Source organism: Schistocerca americana, chromosome 7 (genome assembly GCF_021461395.2).
Source record: "Schistocerca americana isolate TAMUIC-IGC-003095 chromosome 7, iqSchAmer2.1, whole genome shotgun sequence".
Taxonomy (NCBI): Eukaryota; Metazoa; Arthropoda; class Insecta; order Orthoptera; family Acrididae; genus Schistocerca; species Schistocerca americana.
The window spans coordinates 586480679-586505969 of NC_060125.1; the positions used below are offsets into that span (position 1 = coordinate 586480679).

General features: G+C 40.7%; 1 protein-coding gene across 1 annotated transcript in view; it reads left to right on the forward strand.

Moving 5' to 3' along the window:
* LOC124622132 (carbonic anhydrase-related protein 10-like) overlaps positions 1–25291 on the forward strand; it is a 403585-nt gene that overhangs the window by 357931 nt on the left and 20363 nt on the right. Inside the window, exon 10 of the mRNA XM_047147753.1 lies at positions 271–313. Coding sequence (XP_047003709.1) covers positions 271–313 — 43 coding nt within the window. The remainder of the gene's footprint in view (positions 1–270; positions 314–25291) is intronic.

Genomic DNA, 25291 nt, shown 5'->3' on the forward strand with positions numbered 1-25291 from the left:
TCGCGTCGCGGCGCGGCGTGGCGTGTTGCCGGCGGTAACTGTGACGACCTTTCTCTCGTTAATTGGATTCTCACCTCCTGCAAACGGGGGGCCCATTAATCACAATGAACCAATTTGTAACGGGGCCGGCGGCCGCCCATTGTGGCCTGGACGCGGCTCACGCATCGATCAGCCGCGGCGCGCCCATTGTCCGCCCCTGGCACGCCGCAACGCACCCCACTGCGCCGCCCCGTCCTCGGAGGCTAATGCCGGCTGTGTCTTCTGTTGCAGGGCAAGAAGTGTCCCTCCATGCACCGCGACGTGCACTACAGGGGTAAGTACCGCACATCCACTCACACGTGTGTAGCTATGCCCCGGGCGACACAGTGACAAACAAAGTAACGTGCATGCAGCTCAACGACACTGTGTATGTACAGATTCGAAGAACGACATGTATTAAATACAAGTTTTTTGCAGCGCTAGGTATTAATTTTACTCGAGGCGGCAGAAAGTACGCAAGAAGCTGTTGTCGGCGTTTTGCCATTACGAAGTGTATCTGTGATGGTGGTATAATATTGTTATTTACGTATATGTCTCGTGGGCCCCTGCCACCACGGCACAGCGCGTCCCCAGGTTGCGGATAGCGGATACGGCCTTCAGGTAAGAAGGGTAGCGGCGAATACAAAAAATAAGCAGTCGCGGACAGCCGGGGGGAACAGGCGATAGCGTGGTGAACCACCCTGTTTCTTCTTCTCTCACTATAAAATCTATTCGTCAAGAATCAGCAACATTAATGGGCATCGGTCCCTTTGAAGTAAAATATTCCGGAGGTAAACTAGGTTCCCATTCGAATCTGCGGGCGGAACCTACTTCGAAGAGATTCAGGCCGAAAGGAATTTTCAGGTTGGGAACATGGAACGTTAAAAGTTTTAACAGACCAGGAACGTTCCAGACATTATTAGACGAATTAGACAGATACAATGTAGACATTACAGTTATTCAAGAAACTCGGTGGCAGGGGGAGGGTAGCATAAAGAGGGGTAACAATACATTTTTCTATGGAGGTGCGGAAGCTCAAAATTTCGGAACAGGATTTGCAGTAGAGAGAAAAGTGCTTCATGGAATCAGAGATACAAGGTTCATTAGTGACCGACTATCAATTATAATGCTCTCCGGCAGGTGGGATAGACTAGTAGTAATTAATGTACACGCACCAACTGAGGACATTGAAGAGGTAGTTAAGGACGGCTTTTATGAAGAACTAGATCAACTGTGGGATGAGTTCTTCTCATGCGATACAAAATTAATCATAGGTGATTTTAATGCGAAGATAGGGAAGGAGGAAGCATTCCGGCCTACAATTGGGAAAGAAAGTTTGCATAACATTTTGAATGATAATGGCACAAGGGTGGTTAATTTTGTTGTTTCAGAAGACATGGTTGTTGAGAGCACATATTTCAAAAGGAAGGACATTCATAAAGCAACTTGGGTCTCTCCGGATGGACACATCCGAAACCAAATTGATCATGTTCTTGTAGATCGGAGATGGCACACTAGTATAGAAAATGTTAGGGCTTTCAGGGGAGCAGACAGCGATTCTGATCATTTTCTCGTAGTTGCCAAAGTACACCAACGGCTATCTACAGCAACACCAAGGTGTCACAATGCAGATTTTGTTAGGTTCAACACTGACAAGCTAAATGATGAAAACTTTAGAAGTAGGTACATGATAGAAGTTTAAATAGGTTTGATGCTCTCAGGACACACGAAGATCAAGAAGAGGATGTAAATAAACAGTGGATCACTGTGAGAAATAATATCAAAGAGGCAGTGAAGGTCACAATAGGTACAATTAAGAAGAACTGGAGGAAACCGTGGTTTGATGAGGAATGCAAGAAATTGGTAAAGGAAAGGAGAAAAGCGCGATAAGATGGGCATAGAACGGGAGATAGAAAACGAGAGGAGCTCTCGAACATGAGAAGGTAAGTTCGTCGTAGGCTACGGGCAAAGAAGAGGGATTATTTGAACAATCAAATTAAAAAAAATGGAAACAAACAGTAAAATAAAATACATTAGGGGACTTTACCTAGACATAAATTGGTATAGGAAGGGGTTCAAGGCTAGGGCAAATGTACTTCGAGGGGATGCCGGGGGAATACTGACAGACACCTGTGCTATATTAAGTAAATGGGGGGCGTATGTTGAGCATCTATTAAATGTACACCAGGAAGCAGGAAATGAGCAGGCGTACGAAATACATACAACAGAACCCCAGATACCTCAGCCAACGTTAAATGAAGTAAGAGATGCAATCAACAAATTGAAAAACCATAAAGCACCATGATCAGATTGCATAACTGCAGAATTAGTGAAAAATGGGGGACAGAAATTGGTGGTAGTAGTTCACAAAGTGAGAACTAAAGTATGGAACTCAGAGATGATACCTGAAGAGTGGCAGGAATCGATTCTGATCCCAATTTTTAAGCAGGGCGACAAAATGGATTGCAGTAATTATAGAGGAATTTCGCTATTGCCATTATGTTCCAAAATTATCTCGAATATTCTGCTAAGCAGGCTTACACCATTTGCAGATGAAATTGTGGGGGATTACCAAGCTGGCTTTGGGAGGAACAGATCAACTATAGACCCTGCGTCAAATTTTGGAAAAGAAATGGGAATACAATAAACCAGTTCATAATCTTTTCATAGATTTTACAAAAGCATATGATTCAGTATTGCAATCAAAATTGTACAGAATTCTTTTGGAACTTGGAACACCAAAGAAGTTTGTTAGACTTATAGAAGCGAGTTTGAAAAACACAAAAGGTAGAGTACGCGTGGGGAAATTCGAGTCAAAAGAATTTGTAATAACAAACGGACTTACGCAGGGAGATGACCTGTCTCCGCTACTTTTTAATTTAGTCCTAGAATATATTGTACGAATGGCAGGAGATAATTCAGAGGGTGTGGTGCTAAACGGAAATATTAAGATATTAGGGTATGCAGATGCGATAGGAAAGAATCTGTAACAGAAAATGCAAATGCGTTAATCAAGGCTAGTGAAGATGTAGGTCTAAGGATAAGTGAACACAAAACTAAATACCTGGTTACTACTAGAATGCCAACAGCAGTAGATCAGGAAAAAGTGAACACATTTAAATATCTGGCCGTGGACATCACTTCGAGAAATGAGATTGAATCCGAACTGAAGAAGAGATTACGGGCGGGAAATGCGTGCTTCTTCTCACTGAATAGAATACTTTCATCACGGATATTGCCTAGGAATTTAAAGATTGGAATATACAAAACTATTATTCTACCAGTTATGCTGTATGGGTGTGAGACTTGGTCTCTCATTGTGCAAAATGAAAAGCCGTTTCGAGTATTTGAAAACAAAATTTTGAGGAAAATGTTCGGAGCAAAAAGGGATGACATTAGAGGAGAGTGGCGAAAACTGCATAACGAAGAGGTTCACAAACTCTATTCAAGCCCTGACATAATCAGTATTATTAAATCACGTAGGCTGTGATGGGCGGGTCATGTAGCTCGAATGGATGAGGGCAGGGCAGCGCGCAGAGTACTGGTAGGGCACTTAGAGGGAAAACGTCCTGTGGGGAGACCGAGGCGTAGATGGGAGGACAATGTGAAGGCTGATTTGAGGAGCCTAGGTATTGAAGGTGAATGGAAGGAAATAGCCCAAGACAGGGACAGATGGCGAAAATACGTTGCTGCGGTAATGGACTCTCGAGTTCGGTATGACCAGTGAGAAAGAAAGAAAGAAAGAAAGACGTATATGTCAGTCTATGTCTACATATGGCATCTACGTATGGCATCTTATGCTTACATCTTAGCTAGTATAACGTGGTCCATATGGCATCTTGGATCATAAATGTCGATTGTCTTTTTGTTACTCACGATATATGGTTATTTTTTATTGGCGTGATTTTGTAAAGTTTGTTTTCAGATGTTTTGACAGCCTGGGTTCCATAGTGTAGGAATATCTCCGGAGCAAGCATTACGTTTGCGCTTCTTGTCAGTACTAAGCTGGAATTGTCAAGTGACATCGGGACGAAGCTGTTCGTTTGACGCCAGTTCACATTGGCCACCACTTCACGTCACTTCGAAACAGTCAAAACATTCCACAATACATTTCAGATGGCGACATTCACACAGGTCGTCAACGGACCGTCAGGTCGCGTCACGGTACGTCAACGTTTGTCGGTAAGAAAGTTACGACGGTTCGTCGTCTGTTACCATCGTATATTCACCTATTTTCGCCACGCTCATTCGTCTTGTAGTAATTTAATTTACGGGTTTACGAATTCTTAAACTTTATTTTATTGTTAGGCTTCGTTTTCGTGGCAAATTGTTAAGATTCCATGACGACTTGTATATTTTTCCCATTGAGTGTTCTTACACAAGCGAGGTCAGGTATCTGAAAGCGAAAAATTATTTAGGTCTTACTATAAGGGAACAGAGCTTATGCCCACAGTGCATTTAAATAACAACATAAGTTTATGAAGCAGTTTCCATAAGATAACATTTTAAGTGAAGACGTCAGGAAAAGTGATACCGTTGGTAACGACATTAATACTTACGTAACAAAAAAGAAAACGTTATGGACAAAATAAAAAGGCCCCTCTTATACCATTATAACTACTGTTTAAGCTGTTTGTACTAATATATCTTCCTTAGCAAATAACTGTCGATTTTTGAAATGTTGTTTCACCTTCCGGCATTTTACCAAACAGTACTGATTAGGAACACGCGTTACGAAGATTGCTTTGGCCATTAATAATTTTTGTCGTAGTTACTCCCTCAATTCTGATACTGTACTCGGACTTGTTGTACCGCTGATAGTGATTCATAACCTCACTGTCACCGTTCGGTAGTGGGCTAAGCGAAGTTACGTGACGTGACGTGGCGGACAATTTACGTACTCGCTGACGTGACGGTGCTGTGACGTGATGACCGTTCATTTTGCTCTTCAAAGCCAAGATTCTATTTTATTCCACGTATCATATGCAAATTGTTATGGTGTTTACAAAACGCCTACACGAAATCCACAGCACTTACAATGGGAATCTCTCTGTATTAGCGATATAATGATATGCAAAATTTGAAGGAAGCATTACGGACAAACCTACGCCGCCGCGAGGTCATGTGACTATGACGCAAATGTATGTTGACAAAACACGATCAATTCTGAGCATCTGAATGTTCCATGGAGGTAAAAGAAAAAAGGGAGTTGGCACTACAGACTTACTCTGTAGGTTGTTTTGAAGCCAGAGTGGACGGGGCCAGCCGCTGTTCAAGGTAGCCCAAAACGTTACCACACTACTGTTTACGATTGTTTCTTTTTCATTATTTCCGACGTCTGCGCGCATCAACTGTTTGAAACAAGGAAAACATAGAGCTTACATGAATAACATAGTTTCAGGAAGGCAGTTTGGAGCTTTCTTCTGTTCATGAATGCGTATTTGGTCTAGTAATACGACACATTAGTCCTTGTTAACGTAATTTGTTTTTGGCCGCTATATTTCGGGTAACCAGAAAGAAAAGGCAGCGAAGTTAAAGGCATGCTTTTGTCATCCATTTAATTCCACATTCACTGTATTCGTATCGATAACAAATGAACCTGGAACTCAGAAATAAATTTGTGTTTGCTTGCTGGTAATGGTACTTCTTCGTTACATTTTCAGTTTTCAGTTCGTGTGCGTAACATTTTTAGTGTTCACGTTTGCAAAAAGCCCATAAATGTGTGCCATGAGGAAAGAAGCAAAGCATGCTCTCATATATTGTGCATGTCAAAAAAGTGAACGATCATTGAAATGTCAAAGAAACAGAACTGCATAGAGGTGTGCCTCCATGTAGAATAGGGTTCGTGTTTTATTTTAGATTATCAGTGCATTAGTCTCACTGTAGTATACCCATCTTCTCACTCTGAGCTCTTATCTACGATGCGTCTTCAGTGTGTGGCCAATAATACCAACATACAGGGTAAAAATGGATAAAATTTTTTAAACATCATCCAGCATTGTGGAATGCCAATAGTGCCATTAAGGGAATGGTCTCAAACGCCTAAGACCCCTTAAAATGGTAATTTTGCCTTAACTGTATTTGAGTAGCATTTAGTAACGATAGCTTAACCTGTGTAAGAAGTAGGCCTACTTTTCCAAACATAGGATGTATACTTTCTTTCCCAAAATATTTTTCGCAAGTAACTCTGCCAGTTTTTCAGGAATAACCAAACACATCAGAACTGGAATGTACATCTACTTTGATAATCTGCTTAGTTCTACTTTTGAAATTAATTTTGAGGTTTTCAAAGCATGTGAGTGTATCGATCACCCGTGATCTAGGGCCAGATTGAAAATGGGTCATGATGATCTCTCCATCGGCATAATATTTCGGAATAGTTCCTCATTCGCATCTCTGTGACGGAACTGCCAAGGGGGAGGTGATCAGGAAAAAAAGCATGAATAACCAACGATACGGTAGCGTTCTACGTTGTATGGAACGTCAGAAGCTTGAACATGGTGAGGAAGCTAGAAAACCTGAAAAGGGAACTGTAAAGGCACAATCCAGATACAGCAGTGATCAGTGAGATCAAATGGAAAGAAGACTAGGATTTCTGGTCAGATGAGTGTAGGGTAATTTCAACAGCAGCGGAAAATGGTATGACGGGAGTAGGATTCGTTATGAGTAGGAAGGTAGGGCAGAGAGTGTGTCACTGTGAACAGTTCAGTGATACGGTTATTCCTATCAGGATCGACAGCAAACCAACACTGATATTGATAGTTCAGGTATAGATGCCGACATCGAGAGATATTTAGGCTATTGAAAGGGCAAATAGTACGTAATGGGAGATAAAAATGTAATAGTCATGGGGGATGGGAATGCAGTTACAGGGGAAGCAGTAAAAGAAAAAGTTACAAGAGAATATGGGCTTGGGACAAGAAATGATAAAGGAGAAAGACTTGATGACTTCTCTAATAAATTTCAGCCAGAAATGGCGAAAACTGTCTTCAAGCATCACAAGAGGAAGAGATTTACTTTTAAAAGGCCAGGTGATACTGGATGATTTCAGTTAGATTACGTCATGGTCACACAGAGATTTCGAAATCAGATACTGGATTGTAAGGCGTACCCAGGAGCAAATGTAGACCGGATCACAGTGACGTAGTAACGAAGGGTAGGCCAAAGTCCAAGAGTTAGTCAGGAAGGATCAACACGCAAAGAAGTGGAATACAGAATTACTAAGGAATGGCGAGGTACGCTTGAAGTTCTCTAAGGCTGTACATACAGCAATAAAGAATTTCCCAGTAGACAATACCGTTGAAGAGGATTGGGCATCACTAAAAAGGCCGTTACGGAAGTTGGAAAGAGAAACAAAGGTAAAAAGAAGGTAGTGGCGAAGAAGCCCTGGGTAACAGAAGAAGTCGTCAGTTGATAGATGAAAGAAGAAGGTACAAAATCGTTCAGGAAAAATCAGGAATATAGAAACACAAGTAGCTGAGGTTTGAAATAAATAGGATACAGGGAAGCTAAGACGAAATGGCTGCATGAAAAACGTGAAGAAATCGAAAAAGAAATGACTTTTGAAAGGACAGACTCAGCATATAGCAAAGTCAAAACAACCTTTGGTGACATTAACAGCAACGGTGGTAACATGAAGAGTACAAAGAGAATTACACTGTTAAATGCAGAGGAGAGAGCGGATAGGTGGAAAGAGTACATTGAAGGCCTCTATGAGGGGTGAAAATTTATTTGATGTGATAGAAGGAATGGGAGAATAGATGAGATAGGTGTTCCGGTATTAGAATCAATATTTAAGAAAGCCTTGGGGGACTTTAATCAAATAAGGCAGAAGAGATAGGTAACACTCTATCACAATTTCTAAAAATCATTGGAGGAAATGGCAACGAAACGACTATTCGCGTTGGTGTGTAGAATTTATGAGTCTGGGGACGTACCATCTGACTTTTGGAAAAATATCATCCACACAACTCCGAAAACTGCAAGAACCGAAAAATGCGCGAACTATCGTATAATCAGCTTAACAGCTTATGCATCCAAGTTCCTTCAAGAATAATATACATAAGAATGGAGAAGGAAATTGAGGATGTGTTAGATGATGATCAGTGTGGCTATAGGAAAGATAAAGGCACGAGAGAGGCAGTTCTGGCATTACGGTTGGTAATGGATGCAAGACTAGAGAAAAATCAAGATTTGCCGACCTGGAAAAAGAGTTCGATTATGTACAATAGTATAAGATGTTCGAAATTCTGAGAAAAATAGGGATTAGCTATAGGGAGAGACGGGTAATACACAAAATGTACAAGAGCCAAGATGGAATAATAGGAGCGGACGACCAAGAACAGAGCGCTCGGATTAAAAATGGTGTAAGACAGGGATGTAGTCTTTCGCCCCTACTGTTCAATCTGAACATCGAAGATCTAATGATGAAAGTAAAAGAAAGGTTCGGGAGTCAAGTTAAAGTTCTAGTTGAAAGAATCAGTGATACGATTCGTCCGGCCGCTGTGGCCAAGCGGTTCTAGGGCTTCACTCCGGATCCACGCGGCTGCTACGGTCGCAGGTTCGAATCCAGCCGCGGGCGTGGATGTGTGTGTGATGTCCTTAGGTTAGTTTGGTTTATGTGGTTCTAAGTCTAGGGGACTGATGACCTCAGATGTTAAGTCCCATAGTGCGTAGAGCCATTTGCACCATTGTTTGATCGATTCACTGACGACGTTGCTGTCCTGAGTGAAAGTGAAGAAGATTTACGTGAGCTGCTGAATGGAATGAAGAGTCTAATGAGTACAGAATATGGATTGAGAGTAAATGGAAGAAAGACGAAAATAATGAGAAGAAGCAGAAATGAGAACAGCGGGAAACTTAACGTCAAGTAAATGAAGTTAAGGAAAGGAGCAAGGAGGACATCAAAAGCAGACTAGCAATGCCAGAAACGGCATTCCTGTCCAAGAGAAGACTACCAGTCTCAACTGTTGTGGACTGACAAGACAGCCAGTCCACAGTGACGGGTAACCGAAAGGCACGCACTTAAACTCACGCAGGCTGGCGTGAGGTCTGAAACAGGATACGTAATGAATGCTATAAAGAAAAGTACGTTGCTGCTGGAATACTTAACTTTAATCCACAATTGGTGAACATTGGTCTTGTTACTGTACATGCTTCATTAGATACATAGCAAAGGATAAATGGCGCCTTGCTAGGTCGTAGCAATTGACTTAGCTAAAGGCTATGCTAACTATCGTCTCGGCAATTGAGAGCGTAATTCTCAGTTAACCTTTCCTAGCAACGTCGGCTGTACAACTGGGGCGAGTGCTAGTAAGTCTCTCTAGACCTGCCGTGTGGTGGCGCTCGGTCTGCAATCACTGATAGTGGCGACACGTGTGTCCGTCGTATACTAATGGACCGCGGCCGCTTTAAAAGCTACCACCTAGCAAGTGTGGTGTCTGGCGGTGACACCACATCAACCATAGGCCTTAATTTGAGGAAGAAATTTCTGAGCATCTACGTTTGGAGCACAGCATTGTATATTAGTGTAACATGGACTGTGGAAAACAGGAAGCGAATGAAATGAAATGTGTGTGAAATCTTATGGGACTCACCTGCTAACGTCATCAGTCCCTAAGCTTACACACTACTTAACCTAAATTATCCTAATGACGAACACACAGACCCATGCCCGAGGGAGGACTCGAACCTCCGCCGGGATCAACCACGCAGTCCATGACTGCAGAGGAAGAGAAGAGAATAGAATAATTTGGGGTGTGGTGCTATAGACAAATGTTTTTAATTAGGTGGACTGATAAGATGAGGAATGCGGAAGTTCTGCGCAGAATCGGAGAGGAAAAGAATATGTGGAAAGCGCTGACAAGGAGAAGAGACAGGATGGTAGGACATCTGTTTAGACATCAGAGAATGACTTCCATAATGCTAGAGGGAGCTGTAGAAGGCCAAAACTGTAGAGAAAGACAGAGATGAGAATACACCTAGCAAATAACAGAGGATGTAGGTTGCAAGTGCTACTCTGAGCCGGCCGGAGTGGCTGTGCGGTTCTGGGCGCTACAATCTGGAGCCGAGCGACCTCTACGGTCGCAGGTTCGAATCTTGCCTCGGGCATGGATGTGTGTGATGTCCTTAGGTTAGTTAGGTTTATGTAGTTCTAAGTTCTAGGCGACTGATGACCTCAGAAGTTAAGTCGCATAGTGCTCAGAGCCATTTGAACCATTTTTTTGCTACTCTGAGATGAAGGGGTTGGCACAGGAGAGGACTTCGTTGCGGGCCCCGTCAAACGAGTTAGAAGACTGATGGCTCAAACAAAAAAGCGTATACCATGCTTTGTGATTTATCAATAGTTAGTTACTTAGTTTCATATATCACGGCACGATGAATCGTAATGACATGGAACGAGTCATTATATAATGAAGTGAATTTTTTTAGTAAATATGTCTACTTGCTGATGATTTGTTAGTTCTTACATTTTTTAATTAAAGATAGACAGATGTAAGTCAGTAATTGCTGTACATTACCATATACACATTGCAGTGATAGATAACCTTCCGCAGAACAGCAGGAGTTATCAAAGATAAACGTTTGCAGTTCAGTTTCAAATTTTAGCTTGCTGTGTGTCAGGCATTTCATATCATTGGTTAAGGGGTCAAAGCTTTTGGTTGTAGCATTGTGAACCCCCTTGGAGCTACAGACAACCTTAATTTGGCGTAAAGAGTGTTATTTTTTCCTTCTGGTATTACATTTATGTACGTTATTGTTCATGTTGAAGTGCAATGGATTAATGACAACAAACTTAATGAGGGAATAACTATACTGTGAAAGGGATAGATTGCTACTTATACGCCGAGCACAAGTCAGGCAAGACGAAAAGAATATTCACATGAATTTTCATTCAGAGCATTCTTCAGAAAGGATACACAGCACACATACACTTTCTATTCTATGCTCAGCGTCAGCTATGCTATAGGTTTACAAGGGAATTTCTGTTTCGCGGAAAGTCAGTATTTATGTTTAATTCTTCCGATTCAGTGTTTTGTGGGTTTTTCGTGTAGGTATAAAAAGAAGAGAGTTGTCGTTAAACCTACGTTCGCCATGTTAAACAGAGCAAAACATTAGATTCACCTCATCTATACCTCCATGGTTCACCGCGGTGATATTTCTCACTATATCACTATGACGTGCCCATAATCAGTTTGTATCGTTAGATATATCTCTTTACTTTTGTGGTCGTATCCTAAATAGTGCTTTGAATGAGTTGAGATGTAGTTGTTTCATTAAAAATGCCAGCTTGCATTGTACTAATCGATCCGATCATAATCTAAAGTTTAAAGGAATCATGTTTCATTCGTAAATGGAGCCGTTCAAGAAATATTTTCTGTAGCATACGTGAATTATGGTTGCTTTCGTGTGTTTATCATCGCCTTCCAAACCGCAAACGCTTCGGCATCCGAGCCACACTGTAACAACGGAAACGTCCTCGCCCAACACATACCTACGTTAAACTGCGCTGATTGTTGGTGCAGCGTCTCATGCCCTAAATTCCTCGTGCAGATAATTATTCATTGTTCACATTTTCTCCTTCTTTAAAATTATTCTCGCTAGAACAGCCGGAGAGATAGGCCATGTGTGTGTCATTTTTATGGGTATGCTTGTGTAAATGTGTGTATGTGTGTGTGTGGGTGGGTGTATGTGTGTGTGTGTGTGTGTGTGTGTGTGTGTGTGTGCGGTTTGCTTCCTTTGTGAAGAAGGCTTTGAAATAAACCATTTGGAACACTATTTTCGCCCGTGCCTGCCTGCTGCTGAGTGTGTGAGTCGCAATCTATCCGTTTCACAATGTAGTTATTCCCTCATTAAGTTCCTTGTAGATAATCCGCATCATTTAAACAGGAAAAGTGATGAACATAATTACAGTACCAGAAGATAAAAGTGACATTCATTACTCCACACTAAGATTATCTGTAGCACAAACAGCTGTTCACAACGCTGCAACCAATAGTTTTGATCTCTTACCCAATGAAATAAAATGCCCGACAGACACAGAAGTGAAATTCGAAACCTAAAGTGAAAACGTTTCTCTTTGGCGACTACTATTCTACAGAAGACTATCTGGTATTGAGATTTGTAAATATTGTTGGGTAGTAATTACTGACTAACATGTGTCTGTCTTTAATTAAAAAGGCAAAAAGCTAGTAAATGATCAACCTTGAGGCATACTTACAATAAACTGATGTTTATGTAAAGGACTCGTTCCACATCATTCCGATTTATCGCGCAAATGATACATGGAACATTAAAGTAAGTAACTAATTAATTAATGGTACATCGCAAAGCATGGTAGGCCCTACAGACTTATATACTCTGAGAATCTCAAAATGAATTTCAAAAGTAAAATTGAGGGCAGATGATTAAAGTAGATATACATTACAATTGTGCTCTGTTTGGTTATTCCTGAAAAACTGACAGAGTTACTGACGACAAATATTGCGGGAAAAGAACCAAAGAGGTTACTGTTGCAAAGGTAGGCCTACATCTTAGACAGTTAGGTTACCATCACTAAAATTTTACTCACATGCATCTTAAAGAAAAATATCGACTTTAAGGAGTCTTAAGCGTTTGAGGCCATTCCATTAATCACATTTATAGCATTCCACCATCCTGGAAGATGTTTAAAAATTACATCTCTTTTTTACCCTGTAAATTGTTATTAGTGGCCATGCACTGAATGACGCATCATAGGTAAGGTTTCAAAGTGAGAATATGAATAAACTACATTGAGATTAATGCGCTGATAATTTAAAAAACAAGAACTGTATTCCGCATGGACGTTTACCTCTATGCAGTTCTCTTTCTTTCAAGATACGACAGCATGCCTTGCTTCTTTCCTTATTGCACGCGATTATGGGCTAGCAAAGAGCATGAACATTAAAAATATTGTGCATATGAGTTGAAAGCTGAAAATGTAACGAGCAAGAAGCACTGCCCATACTAGTAATGGTTGCGGAGTTACAGCTTATTCGTTATCGATGCGATTATGGTGAAAGTGGAATTAAATGGATTAAAAAAATGGTTCAAATATCTCTGAGCACTATGGGACTTAACTTCAGAGGTCATCAGTCCCCTAGAACTTAGAACTACTTAAACCTAACTAACATAAGGACATCACACACATCCACGCCAGAGGCAAGATTCAAACCTGCGTCCGTAGCGGTCGCGCGGTTCCAGAATGTAGCGCGTAGAACCGCTCGGCCACCCCGGCCGGCGAATTAAATGGTTTAAACATGCTTTTCACATCACTTCCTTCTGTCACTGGTTATCCGAAATATAGCAGCTAAAAACAAAACGAGCCCATGTGAGTCGTATTGCAAGAGCAAATACGCATTTAAAAATGCGAAAACGTTCAAAATTGCCTTGCTAACACTAAGTTATTTATATAAGAACTGTAACTTTTACTATTTAAAACAGTTGTCGCGTGCACACGACAGAGACAATGAACAATAGGTAGGCACCGCCCACTCGTCATTTTTTTTTTTTTTTTTTTGCTCCATGGGTTCTTACATAAGTGAAAAGTATTGAAATTTTTTGTGTTCATCGCGATGATTTACCCTTTTTTTACAATGTCAATAAAATTTTCAAAGCTTGGCTTATGTTCAAAATCTGTTTGTCGTTGAGGATGTCTTCTGGGAACTTTCTGTGCGAATGTAAATTTCCATTTGTTCGTAAATGTTCATTGTATGTCCTTCAGGTAGTTTGCCTAGAATTTTTAGGGCATTTTAGATATTTACTGAAATTTAAAAGCAAGTAAAATGGGGTTGCTCTACGCAGTTTAGTGTGTGTTCTTTAAATTCATGGCTGTTTGTCCGATGCGAAATTTATTGCAATCGTCACAAAAACGTTTATTGACGTTTGGATTTGATACAGTCGATATATTATTTTTTGTGTTTGTGTTTTGACGTTTAAGTTGTTGTCCGAGCGAAAAGCTAATTTTATTTTATTTTTCCTTAAACAATATGTTCATATTACCCTTATTTGCCCTATGTAAGCTTTTGTAAAGTACGTAAGTTCATTTGTGATTTTTTCTTCTCTCTTTAATGTTATTTCTTTAAGTACTCAATCCGTTTTTGGTTGTATACTGTTCCTATAATTTTAGCACGAATTTTGGGTTTAAGTCATTTCGTTGCCCTATGTGTTGTAGCGACATTTACGCTCAACGATGTCGTATGGACCACGTCATACGAGCTAAGACGTAGGCGTAAGTTGTCATATGTACACACAGACTAATTTAGACGTAAGGAACAATATTAACCTGTTACACCATCTTCACAGGTACACTTGACAACGACAAAACTCCGAAACGAGTAAGTGGTGTGATTTGTGTCACCAAGAGAAAATAAATAAATAGTCCAGCAAAAAACTAGCAGTTAGAATCAAATATGTCGTTCCTCTACCTCAGACAAGCTGCTGGCTGACAGGAAAAGGGAATATATACAGGGTGTTTCAAAGTTTTTGTATCAAACATCTGAGGAACAAACTTTCTTCGATATACAGTGTTTGCTGTGGCCTCTCAACGAAGCTGGGTGTCCTTTTTAATTGGTTATGCCCTTGAGACGTGATAGGTCGTAGTCATGCATATGCAGTGGGAGCTGCCTATAATGCAGTCATCTTCTCCGTGTGACAGGGGCTGGGGCGAGTAAAATTAAAGTTCCTGATTCACTTTTAAAATTTCTTTCTCCTCTTACAGTTTTGTGAAATCCTGGTGTTCCATTGCTGGCTGATACTAAAGAACACCGAGGGTCACCAGGAAGTACCAGCGAACAAAAATGTTCAATTGTGTGCGAAATCTTATGGGACTTAACTGATAAGGTCATCAGTCCCTAAGCTTACACACTACTTAACCTAAATTATCCTATGGACAAATACACACACCCATGCCCCAGGGAGGACTCGAACCTCCTCCGGGACCAGCCGCACAGTCCACGACTGCAGCGCCCGAGACCGCTCGGCTAGTCCCGCGCGGAGCCAGCGAACAACTAGAAGTTTACTGCAAAGACTTTGAAACATCATACATACATACACACAGAATGAGTCATTTAAGGAGACTTGGAAGTCATGGCCTATAGGGTTTACTATCAGACTGAAATTTAATACTTAGAACCTTTAATAGCTGTTGGAATGAAGCTTTAACCAAATAATTAGTGTATTGAGACGCCTTATGAGAAAAATTTAAAAAAAACTTGGACACATAGTCGAGGGAACGCTGATTTTTATCTTACATACTGAATTACGTGTAATTTTTATTTTTGGGGCATTATACTGCCATACTATTCAAAATAAAAGGTCAGAACAAATTTTGTTCTTTCAATTGCTGACTTGTTGCAAAAGTAAACCAGGAATATTTACCAATTTATTGTTTTACGTATTTTTTAAAAAAATATATTTTTCGAAGACAATTCTTCCCCTAGTAATTTAAGAGCATATGATATGCTCCAGCTTAAAATATTTACTACATTGTCGAATAATGTGGCACACTGTGGAGGCAGGCACTATATTATTATTCACGCAAGGTATTGTTTTTGTAGCATTAATTTTGGATGAGATAATGATACTTATGTATGGAAAAATATTGACTAGGGGAAACTGAAATCAAAGATTTGCATGTCATCTTCTTCTCAATGGTAACATGACAGAACATTCCAGCCCCATAATATTGTTGATTATGAGTGTCCTTTTCATCTTTTTTAGTTATATACGTTTTCTTTGTTACTCAGCCTTCTTCTTCATGCTTTCAACGGATTTTTCTTGCCTCGCCAACACGTTGCCAGACTACCTGTAGCAGCCACGTTTCATGTTGTCCCCAGTTTTGAGGCCTAGTCTACTCATGGTTTCTAATCTGCTTATTGCTGTATGATTGGATATATTATGGCATTCTTAAGACAAATAGGAAAAAGCTCACATGCCAACAAAAACAAAATTTGGCACTCGTTCTCAATTGTAACTAGTGAAGTTTTAATTCAAGTTTTGTGTTTTGCCATGTAAACATTTTTCCAGGAGTTTTGAAAGTGAAAAATCTCTGTATATTGACTATAGTTCTACCATGTTAAATTAAATAACGTGACACTGTATACAAGGTTTTGTGTTTGACAGTAGTGTGACAGCCAGCCAATCAGGCGCCGCATCTCCTTTAGAACGGCACTTACATCAAAATGATGAGGTGTTATACATAAAGTACATACTTTTAGAATAAAGAAAAATTATTGAATTTTATAAAATATAAAATTCCATTTTTTGGTCCCTCGTGATATCCAGGGCCCCCTAAACTAGGCTCCCCTTTATTTCGTGAATGGGTCACGGTATCAAAAACGGGGCTTTTGCAAACAGTATGAAGGAAACGGTGCCGTTGTCTTATCGTATGACAGTCATAACTCTTGTATCGGCCAAAACGCTCAAGTAGCTATGCGTTCTTTAACGGAACGGTACAGATTTTAAAGGAATTCGGAAGATATTGAGAAGACTAGTATACTTATCTGACGGTCGTTGATGCTGGCCTAGAAAGTGTTCTCAAATGTATCAGAGAAATAACTGTAGTTTAATAGCAACACGGCGGGAATGTGTAATTGGGAAGTAAATTACGATAAGCAGGTGGCCCTACTTTACTCAGAATAGATATAAGGAAATCTGTCACTGTTGTAAATGTAACGATGTGTTAACCACTAACATATCAAAAGACCGTAGGATAATTATTTCAAGTATTTGCGTACTCATGTTTAAATTTACAGCTTTTGTGAAAACAGGTAGGCTTGACAGAACAAATTCTGGTAGCAACGGGAACAACCAAATGAAAACAATCGACGCAGTCGGTTGTTGGAAGACAATCGACTGACTTTGTTGTAATATTTTAGGTCGGTTGAGTTATTCACTCATTCTTTTCAGTGTAACCGGCCAGTGGGAGCAACTGAACGAAAACGGTTATACTTCTCATTTATTCATTTGATTGACATGAGTCTGTGGGAACATTCAAAGGAAACCGTCTCCACTCTCCGACGCATTGCATTAATGGAAACATTCGATAGTTTTGCCATTGTTAAATCATTACTATTAACTGCTCTTTGTTATCGCCTATCATCACTGTTACTGCTGTTCCTACATCTAGTTTTTATTGAGTCTCATTAAGAGGCATGTAGTTCAGTTTTGAATCCATGTTTATGAATAAACGTTTTCTTCAAAAAATGGCTCTGAGCACTGTGGCACTTAACATCCGAGGTCATCAGTCCCCTATAATTTAGAACTACTTAAACTTAACTAACCTAAGGACATTACACACATCCATGCCCGAGGCAGGTTTTGAACCTGCGACCGTAGCGGTCGCTCGGTTCCAGACCGAAGTGCCTAGAACCGCTCGGCCACAACGACCGGCAAAATTTTTCTTAATATTGGACTTTATGTCTGAACGGAGGTGGTGCTACAGTGGAGAAAACCACAGGACTGGTAAAAACAGACCCTCAACATTGATTCCGTGTGGTATACAGTAACTGCAAGAATGATTTGTGTTATGGAACTATAGCCTGTTAATTTAAGGAATTCAAAGAAAAGAAACGAACGAGGACAAATACTTCCGACAAGTGACCGTATATGCTGAAAAAGCAAGTGATTAATGTAATAAAATTTTGAGGGTTTTAACTTACATGCTTTGTCACAAACTGCTTAATGGCTCGTGTCTCGGGTTCTTCGGCCGACGTTCATCTGATGACTTTACTGATGTTTCGCCAACACGAGTGGCTGGCATTGTCAAAGCTCCACCCTCCATGGCCGGTGGTGAACTGGAGCCGAGCTAGCGGCCGCAGATGATATGTATTTGGCACGCCAATGCCCGAGGGCTTCTCCGCGCTCATTTCCGGTGCGGTTCTCCTCTTGCTACCTGCGACGGTCGTTCGCTGCAGTACGGGAAGCCAGGATCCGTTTACCTTAAGGCTGTCCTCTTTCTTGTTGAAGCTGTTCGCGTGTTTTTGTATTTCTACAGATTCTATGAACAAGTGGGTGTGAAAGTGCTTCTCTACAGCCAGAACTTACGGCGAATTTTATTACGTGGTCGGTCTCATTCAGTGCGTGCTGTGCCACGGTCGATTTCTCCACCTGCCCCAACCTGCAATGTCGCTTATGTTCTTTGATCCTAGTGTTGATTGATCTTCCAGTCATTCCGACATAAACTGCCATTTTTAGATGCGCTGGTCACAAGGGATGGCGAAAACCGACACACACGGACCGATACCTGTATAAAGTGTCAAACCACCACCCGAGCCAGAAAAGAAGCATGATTAATACGCTCGCAACGCGAGCAGGACGAATATATGAGCCAAAGCACTTCAGACGCAACATGCAACACCTGGAAAGGGTTCTGAGGAGCTATGGGTACTCCACAAATTATATTAGAAGTGTAACAAAGCGCTGGGCGATCTGGCCGAGTGGTTCTAGGCGCTTCAGTCTGGAACCGAGCGACCGCTACGGTCGCAGGTTCGAATCCTGCCTCGGGAATGGATGTGTGTGATGTCCTTAGGTTGGGTAGGTTTAAGTAATTGTAAGTTATAGGGGGCTGATGACCTCGGATGTTAAGTCCTATAGTGCCCAGAACCATTTAACCATTTTGTAACAGAAACAAACACACGGCGAAGTAAGGAACCAGAAAAAGAAATTTCGGGTACGGCCTTTCTGCCATACATTCCCAGAGTGATGAACAGAATTGGCCGTATATTGCGCAAACACGGCGTAAAGACGATTTTCGAACCTACAAGGAAGTTAGAATATTAGATTGGCAAAGGAGAAAAGTGAGCCACTCGAAATGTCAGGAATATACTGTATATGATGCGCATGCCAACAGGCAGTTTGTCAACAAGTGGCCACGAAAGCCTTAACAATTTTATGTGCTTTGTGTTCATGTCACCTCAACATTTACCGAAATAGAAATATCGCTGATTGGTATAAAGAAGTGAGAAGAGAGAAACATGGATTCAACAAATATAAAAAAAGGTAATTATTCCTTTACTTAAAAATAAATTTATAATGTAGCACCAGTTGTTAACATACTAGCCCTTTCCTCACATCTTTTTCCACATTTTCATTCGACACATATACTGAACATACCTCTCTTCCCCCTCACTGCGTCCACTTGTTCCCTGTAAGTGTGTCCACCTCATCTTTCCACCTCTATCTGTATCCTCCTCCCCACTCTTTGCCTCTCTTTTTCTACTCCTCCCCTTAACTATCTCTTATTTCCTCCAACCCTCTCTCCAATCATGTCTTCCTTCCCTCCCTGTGACCACAACCTCCTCTCCCTCTCTGTTTCCTCTTCCTCCTCGCCTTCTTCCTTTGCTGTTCACTAACCTTCTGCACCTTCCACCTGCTTCATGCTCCTAAACCTCACCCCTCTCCCCTCTCTCTGTCCATTTTCTCCACCCCCTTGATCATCAATCTCAACCTGTCCACAGCCACACTCATTGACATGTGTAGCCATGGCAATGCATTTCAATGAAGCAGGCTGATACTACTCCAACATCACACCTGTCATGCTGGGCAGGCTACACATCAGTGCCTTGAAAATCCTGGAAAACTGGAGGCTACACTCAAAGCAGGTCAATTTGGCAATCCAATACCGTTCCCCTATCACGCATGGAAATTTACACATTGGGGGCTGGAAAACACGGTTTCTCCTGTATATCCACTCCTACTGAAGTTAGGAGGTTATAAACCCCACAGAGATGACGCTCATAAGGCCTACTGTTTATTTGGCATATTTAGTTTCAATTCATACAGGGGTTTGGGAAAAGATCCCGAACATACACACATATAAACACTCTGGCTTATACCTATAAGATATTAAAAGCAACCAAATATCTATATTTAACCCTAAAACGAGAAAAATTGTATTTAAGTAAGTAAATAAATATATTTTGAAAATGCATGTTAAATGATAGTAAGGTGATGTGCGAGCAGCGAGTGTGCAGCATAAGAGTACCTTCATAATTGTACGAGACTGTAAACACGGCGTGATATGTTCTGTGGGAAGGTAACAGCAAACACGAAAGAATACATAGTGCGATTTTTACAGAAGTGTCAAACATAGAAGCTACTGCTTCGAGATGTACATCTCGTGTAGCTGCTAATACAGAATGTACACTGCCTGGTAGTCATTAAAGAAGTATACTTCTTAAAAAATCATCGGCTACTTGCGTACCGGCAAGAGCACGCGTATCTCGAAGCAAACTAGATGGTTTTTTGTCTCAACATAGAATGAACAGAGTATAGTAACCTTCCATAGGCAGGTGCCTAACTACTTGTTTCTAGCTTCGAGCGACCGATGGCAGTTCCCTAGATAAAATCTGAGCCGTTTGATGGGAGGGGAGAGGGTGTAGGGACAATTAACAGGAGCCTCCATACCCGAAAGATGGCGTGTCTGTAAGGACAAGTGACATACATCTCTGCAGAAATTACGGATACGTATTGGAGTAATTTATCTTTTGTTTCTCTTTTTATCGTTTTTATGTCTACTGATATTAAAAATATATAAATTATGTGTCCATATGGTACTTTCAATAATGTGGTGCGAAATAAATAATTATATTTAATAGCATACACAACTCGTAGGACCGTCGTGATAATGAGTACATACCAATCAGTCCAATCACTATATCAATATCTCCGCATCAATGTAAATAAGTTTTTAACAGCAAACTCATCATGGAACGACACCGGCATAGAATTATGAAAATGCCACTTTTATGTCGAAAAACTGTATAGTTATAGTTTTTGCAATTGGAGTAAGAATTTACTGCCGCAGATAATAACAAAGAGACGATTGAATATCATTTCATTTTGGGATCGGTTAATAATGATGGTGCTGTGCTCACTTGAGATTCAATGTCCAAACCATTGTAGCTTCCCAATGTAAAAGACTTGAAAAACATATTAATGCAGAATTTGAAGAATCAGAGTCAAGCAATGTTTAAAAAAATGATATCCGAAGGAGATCTACGAGACAAAAAACCATCTAGTTTGCCTCGAGATACGCGTGCTGTTGCCGGTACGCAAGTAGCCGATGATTTTTTAAGAAGTATAGTTCTTTAATGACTACCAGCCATTGTGCATTCTGTATTAGCAGCTACACGAGATGTACATCTCGAAGCAGTGGCTTCAATGGCCGACAGTAACGTAGCGATTGCGACGCCCAGCCTGTTCGTATACAGTACGAAAAGTGTTTCGTGTCCCTATCTAGATGACAAACCTTCCCATCTGGAAAGAGACCTTTCGGAACTAACGATCCAGATTCAGAAACTACGAACTCGAACACGATGGACCAGCAGGTCACGGAAACATTCAGTCTGCTGGTATCATGATAAATCCAAACAGAATGCGAAGAAATGCACTCCACCATATTCATTTATTTCTGAACACAACACCGCTAACGCTCAGACGGAAAACTGTGCTACTCACTTCGCGCGGCAAGGACTGGGGAGGGTGAATCATCTCGACAGCTGTTCATAACGGGTCGCAACACACGTCTTCGATATTTGGTCGACTCAGCAACAGATATTTCCGTATTGCCAACAACAGTACCACATTACAAAAACATTCAGAAGTGGCAACTCTACACTGCAAACGGCTCCGCAATACACACGTATGAGGAACACCAACTGAACCTCGAAACAGGCCTTCTACGAAGATTTCAATGGCTATTTCTTCTTACAGATGTTCATCAGTAAATTATTGGTGCGATTTCTTGAGTCATTATAGTCTGTTGCTTGATGTCTAAAAGTTACTAAATAGAAAATACTTTAATTGCTAATGCTGACAGTTTAGTGTTTTTGATTGACCCACAGCATAAACATCTAGACTGCCCAAAGACACACCCTAACAATCTTACGTAGAAACCTAACTGCGGTTTTCGTGATGCTAATGTGCAACACACAATCACAACAACAGAACATCCAGTGCATGCACAAGGCAGCTGTTTATCATCATAAAAATTAGCGCCAATAATACTTGAATTTCGGGAGGTGATCAACCTTGTTATATGTCCCACTTCTAGGAGCTGCTTGTCTAATCCTTTCCATCTCGCTCCAAAGTAGGATGGAACGTGTCGCCCATGTGGAGACTGCAGAGCTTTAAATGCGTTCAGTGTCAGACGACCATCCAATACCACATTTACAAGATTTCAACAGTCATCTCTCCACCAGAAACGTATTCTGTAAGATTGACCTTATCTGAGCTTATCACCACAGTCCTGTTACGCCAGCAAATGTGCCTAAAACGGCTTTTATCATCCCACTGGGACTTTTCAAATTTTTGAAGATGCCGTTTGGTCTATCAAACGCAGCATAAACATTTCATCTATTTATTCATAGTATTTTGAATCATTTTACCATTTTTACTATTTAGATGATATTCTTGTTGCTTCAGCATCCGGTAAAGAACAAATAACGCTTCTGCGTTAGCTTCTCCTACAGATGGATCATATCATCTTAACGTTAACATGGGAAAACGCACTTTTGGAGAGAGATATCTTTGTTGAGTTGTCATTTGTCACATCAAGGCATTTCACCATTAAAAGGCCAAGTGAAAATAAACAAGGGCTTCCCTAATCCTAAAACTGTGGTAGAACTACGTCGTTTTTTCAGGCCCGCTGGATTCCTACAGACATGTTCTACCACATCATTCAGAAATACAACAACCTTTGTTTAACTTGCGTAAAAACGGCACGAGGAAGGAGAATCGTCGTGTTACATGGACTGCCGGAGCATGCACATCATTCACGAAGTTAAAAGAAGTACTAGCTATCGCAGCTCTGCATGTCTTAACAAATCTCTTAATTTTGTTGGGTGATGTCTCAGATTGTGATATAGGTACTTCTTTACACCAATAGCAAGAAAGAAAATGGAGAGAGATACCTTTCTTGAGTTATCATGTGTCACATCAAGGGATTTCACCATTAGAAGGCCTAGTGAAAATAAACAAGGACTTCGCTAATCCGAAAGCAGCAGCAGAACTACACTTGGGTTTTTCTGAATGTCTGTTACCGACACACAATGTAACTACAGTACCTATAACTCTAAATTGTTGCCAACTTATTCGGCAGCAAAATATTTCCCTTAACTTTTCGGAAACAAAGAATTCTCAATATTCACAGATTACAAGACATCTAGGCAACTGTGCCCCTGGAATTTCTCAGTCAGTGCACCATAGACATACGATAGTTTCCTCGAGCCAGACGCTGCTGATTCATTTTCCAGAGTTGTGGAAATCATGTTACGATCCAGAAATTCATACGAAAATACTGCAAAGACACAAATCAGTGACTCAGAACTGGTAAAAGTGAAGATTTCAGACTCCTATTTCCGAATGTTTGCAACTATAATGTTACCTGAGGAAAGCTCCATTGTTATAATTCTAAGGATAGACTTACCCCTTATGTTAATCCATCCTACCGAGATGAAGTCTTCCTTGCCCTACATTGCTTGGCTCATTCTGGCACGGTAGATCCGATTCAACAACGCCACATTTAGCCTTCACAAGATACAATGCTGTGCACAAAAACATGTGTTCGCTGTCAACGAGCAAAAATTTGAAAACATACATCCAGTGCTTGTGGAGCTTCGAGAGAACTTGACAGTCGCTTTTCTCAAATGATTATTGATCGTGTGGGACCATTACCTTGCTCTCAAGGCTGCACCTATCTCTTAACATTGATCGGCAGGTTTAACGCTCAACCCCACTGAAAGACATCTCTCCCAGGAAGTATTATCACATCTCTGTTGTTGTCATGGATCGCACCTCCGAGAGTACCAAAGATCACCACCACCGACAGACGACGGCAGTTTGAGGGTGAATTGTTCACTCACCTCAGAAAGACCCTAGGTAAATACCACTTCAGAATCACTGCTTACCATCCGGCGTCGAACGGCGAAACCGAACACTTGCATCTTAACATCAAGACAACATTAATAGCCCGACTTTCACTAGGTTGGAAAAATGGCAAAAAATTTTAAACGTTCTCCGAACTTATATGATTCCAGAATATAGCATCACCGCTGCAGAAGTGACTTATGACATCACAACTAGACTTCCGGCCGATTTCTTTGATCCCCCACGAGTGGAGTGTGATATTCCATCTTAAATTTTCAACTTAAAACTACACGTGGTGTAGCTTAAAACTATTAATATTCGATATCAGTGTGTAACATTTGTATTCATCCATCCTGAGCTCCTAACCTCTTTGCGTGTATTCCGAAGACATGGTGCAAAGAGAAAACCCCTACAACCTATGATGAGCCATTTCTCGTACATTGACATTTCATGCTCAGAAAACTGTTAGTCAAGCCAGCCCCCTTGCTGAAGAACGTGGATTCTGTGTCACCTCAGTCAGCTCCAAGTCACAAGAACTCCAAAGTGGCGTCAGCAAACCCAACGAGGAGCGCTTTCTGGATATGCAGTGCACTTCCCAATTAAAAATAGAGTCATGTAGCTCTAAGTGTAACAATGATATATAAACTCTGTACAAATTTCGGATACACATTGGAGTAATTAGTCTTTTGTTTATAACACTTTCTGGATGTGCAGTGCACATCCCAAATAAAAATAGCATCATGTGGCTGTAAGTGACACATTGATATATAAACTCTGTACAAATTTTGAATACACATTGGAGTAATTAGTCTTATATTTATGTGGTTCTTGTTTCCATTTCAACTGATATTTAAAAAGATGTAAACGGTCATAGTAGTTTCCTTTGTCTGATGCGAAATAAATAATAATTTTTACTGTAGCCCACCATCGTATGGCACCGGACTTCGTCTCCGACTCTGCACTCCTAATTCTTGTCGGTTCTGGGACTCCCGTTGAAAGTATACACTCTTACTGATTTAGGTTATGATACCTTTTTGTTTAATTCGCTGACATATACTAGCCCACATTCTCTTCCTCAAGAAATAATCAGCATTTTATCTACTCTGTTTATATCCATGCTTCGATTGATTTTTGTTTTACCGGTCTAGAAACAGCAAGAAATGAGTCACATACCGCTTCTCTCTTACGGTAAGTTGTTTCTTTGAATATCTCCAGTCGTTAGCGTCTTCTTCTGATACATATCTCTAGACATTTTGGTTGCCTACATCCTTTAATGCTGTGTTTGCCAGTCCCTGATCAGACAGATATACAAACGCACTATCTATCTGTATATGTACCTTTCAACACAGAATATTTTTAACATTTTAATAAGGACGTTTTCTTG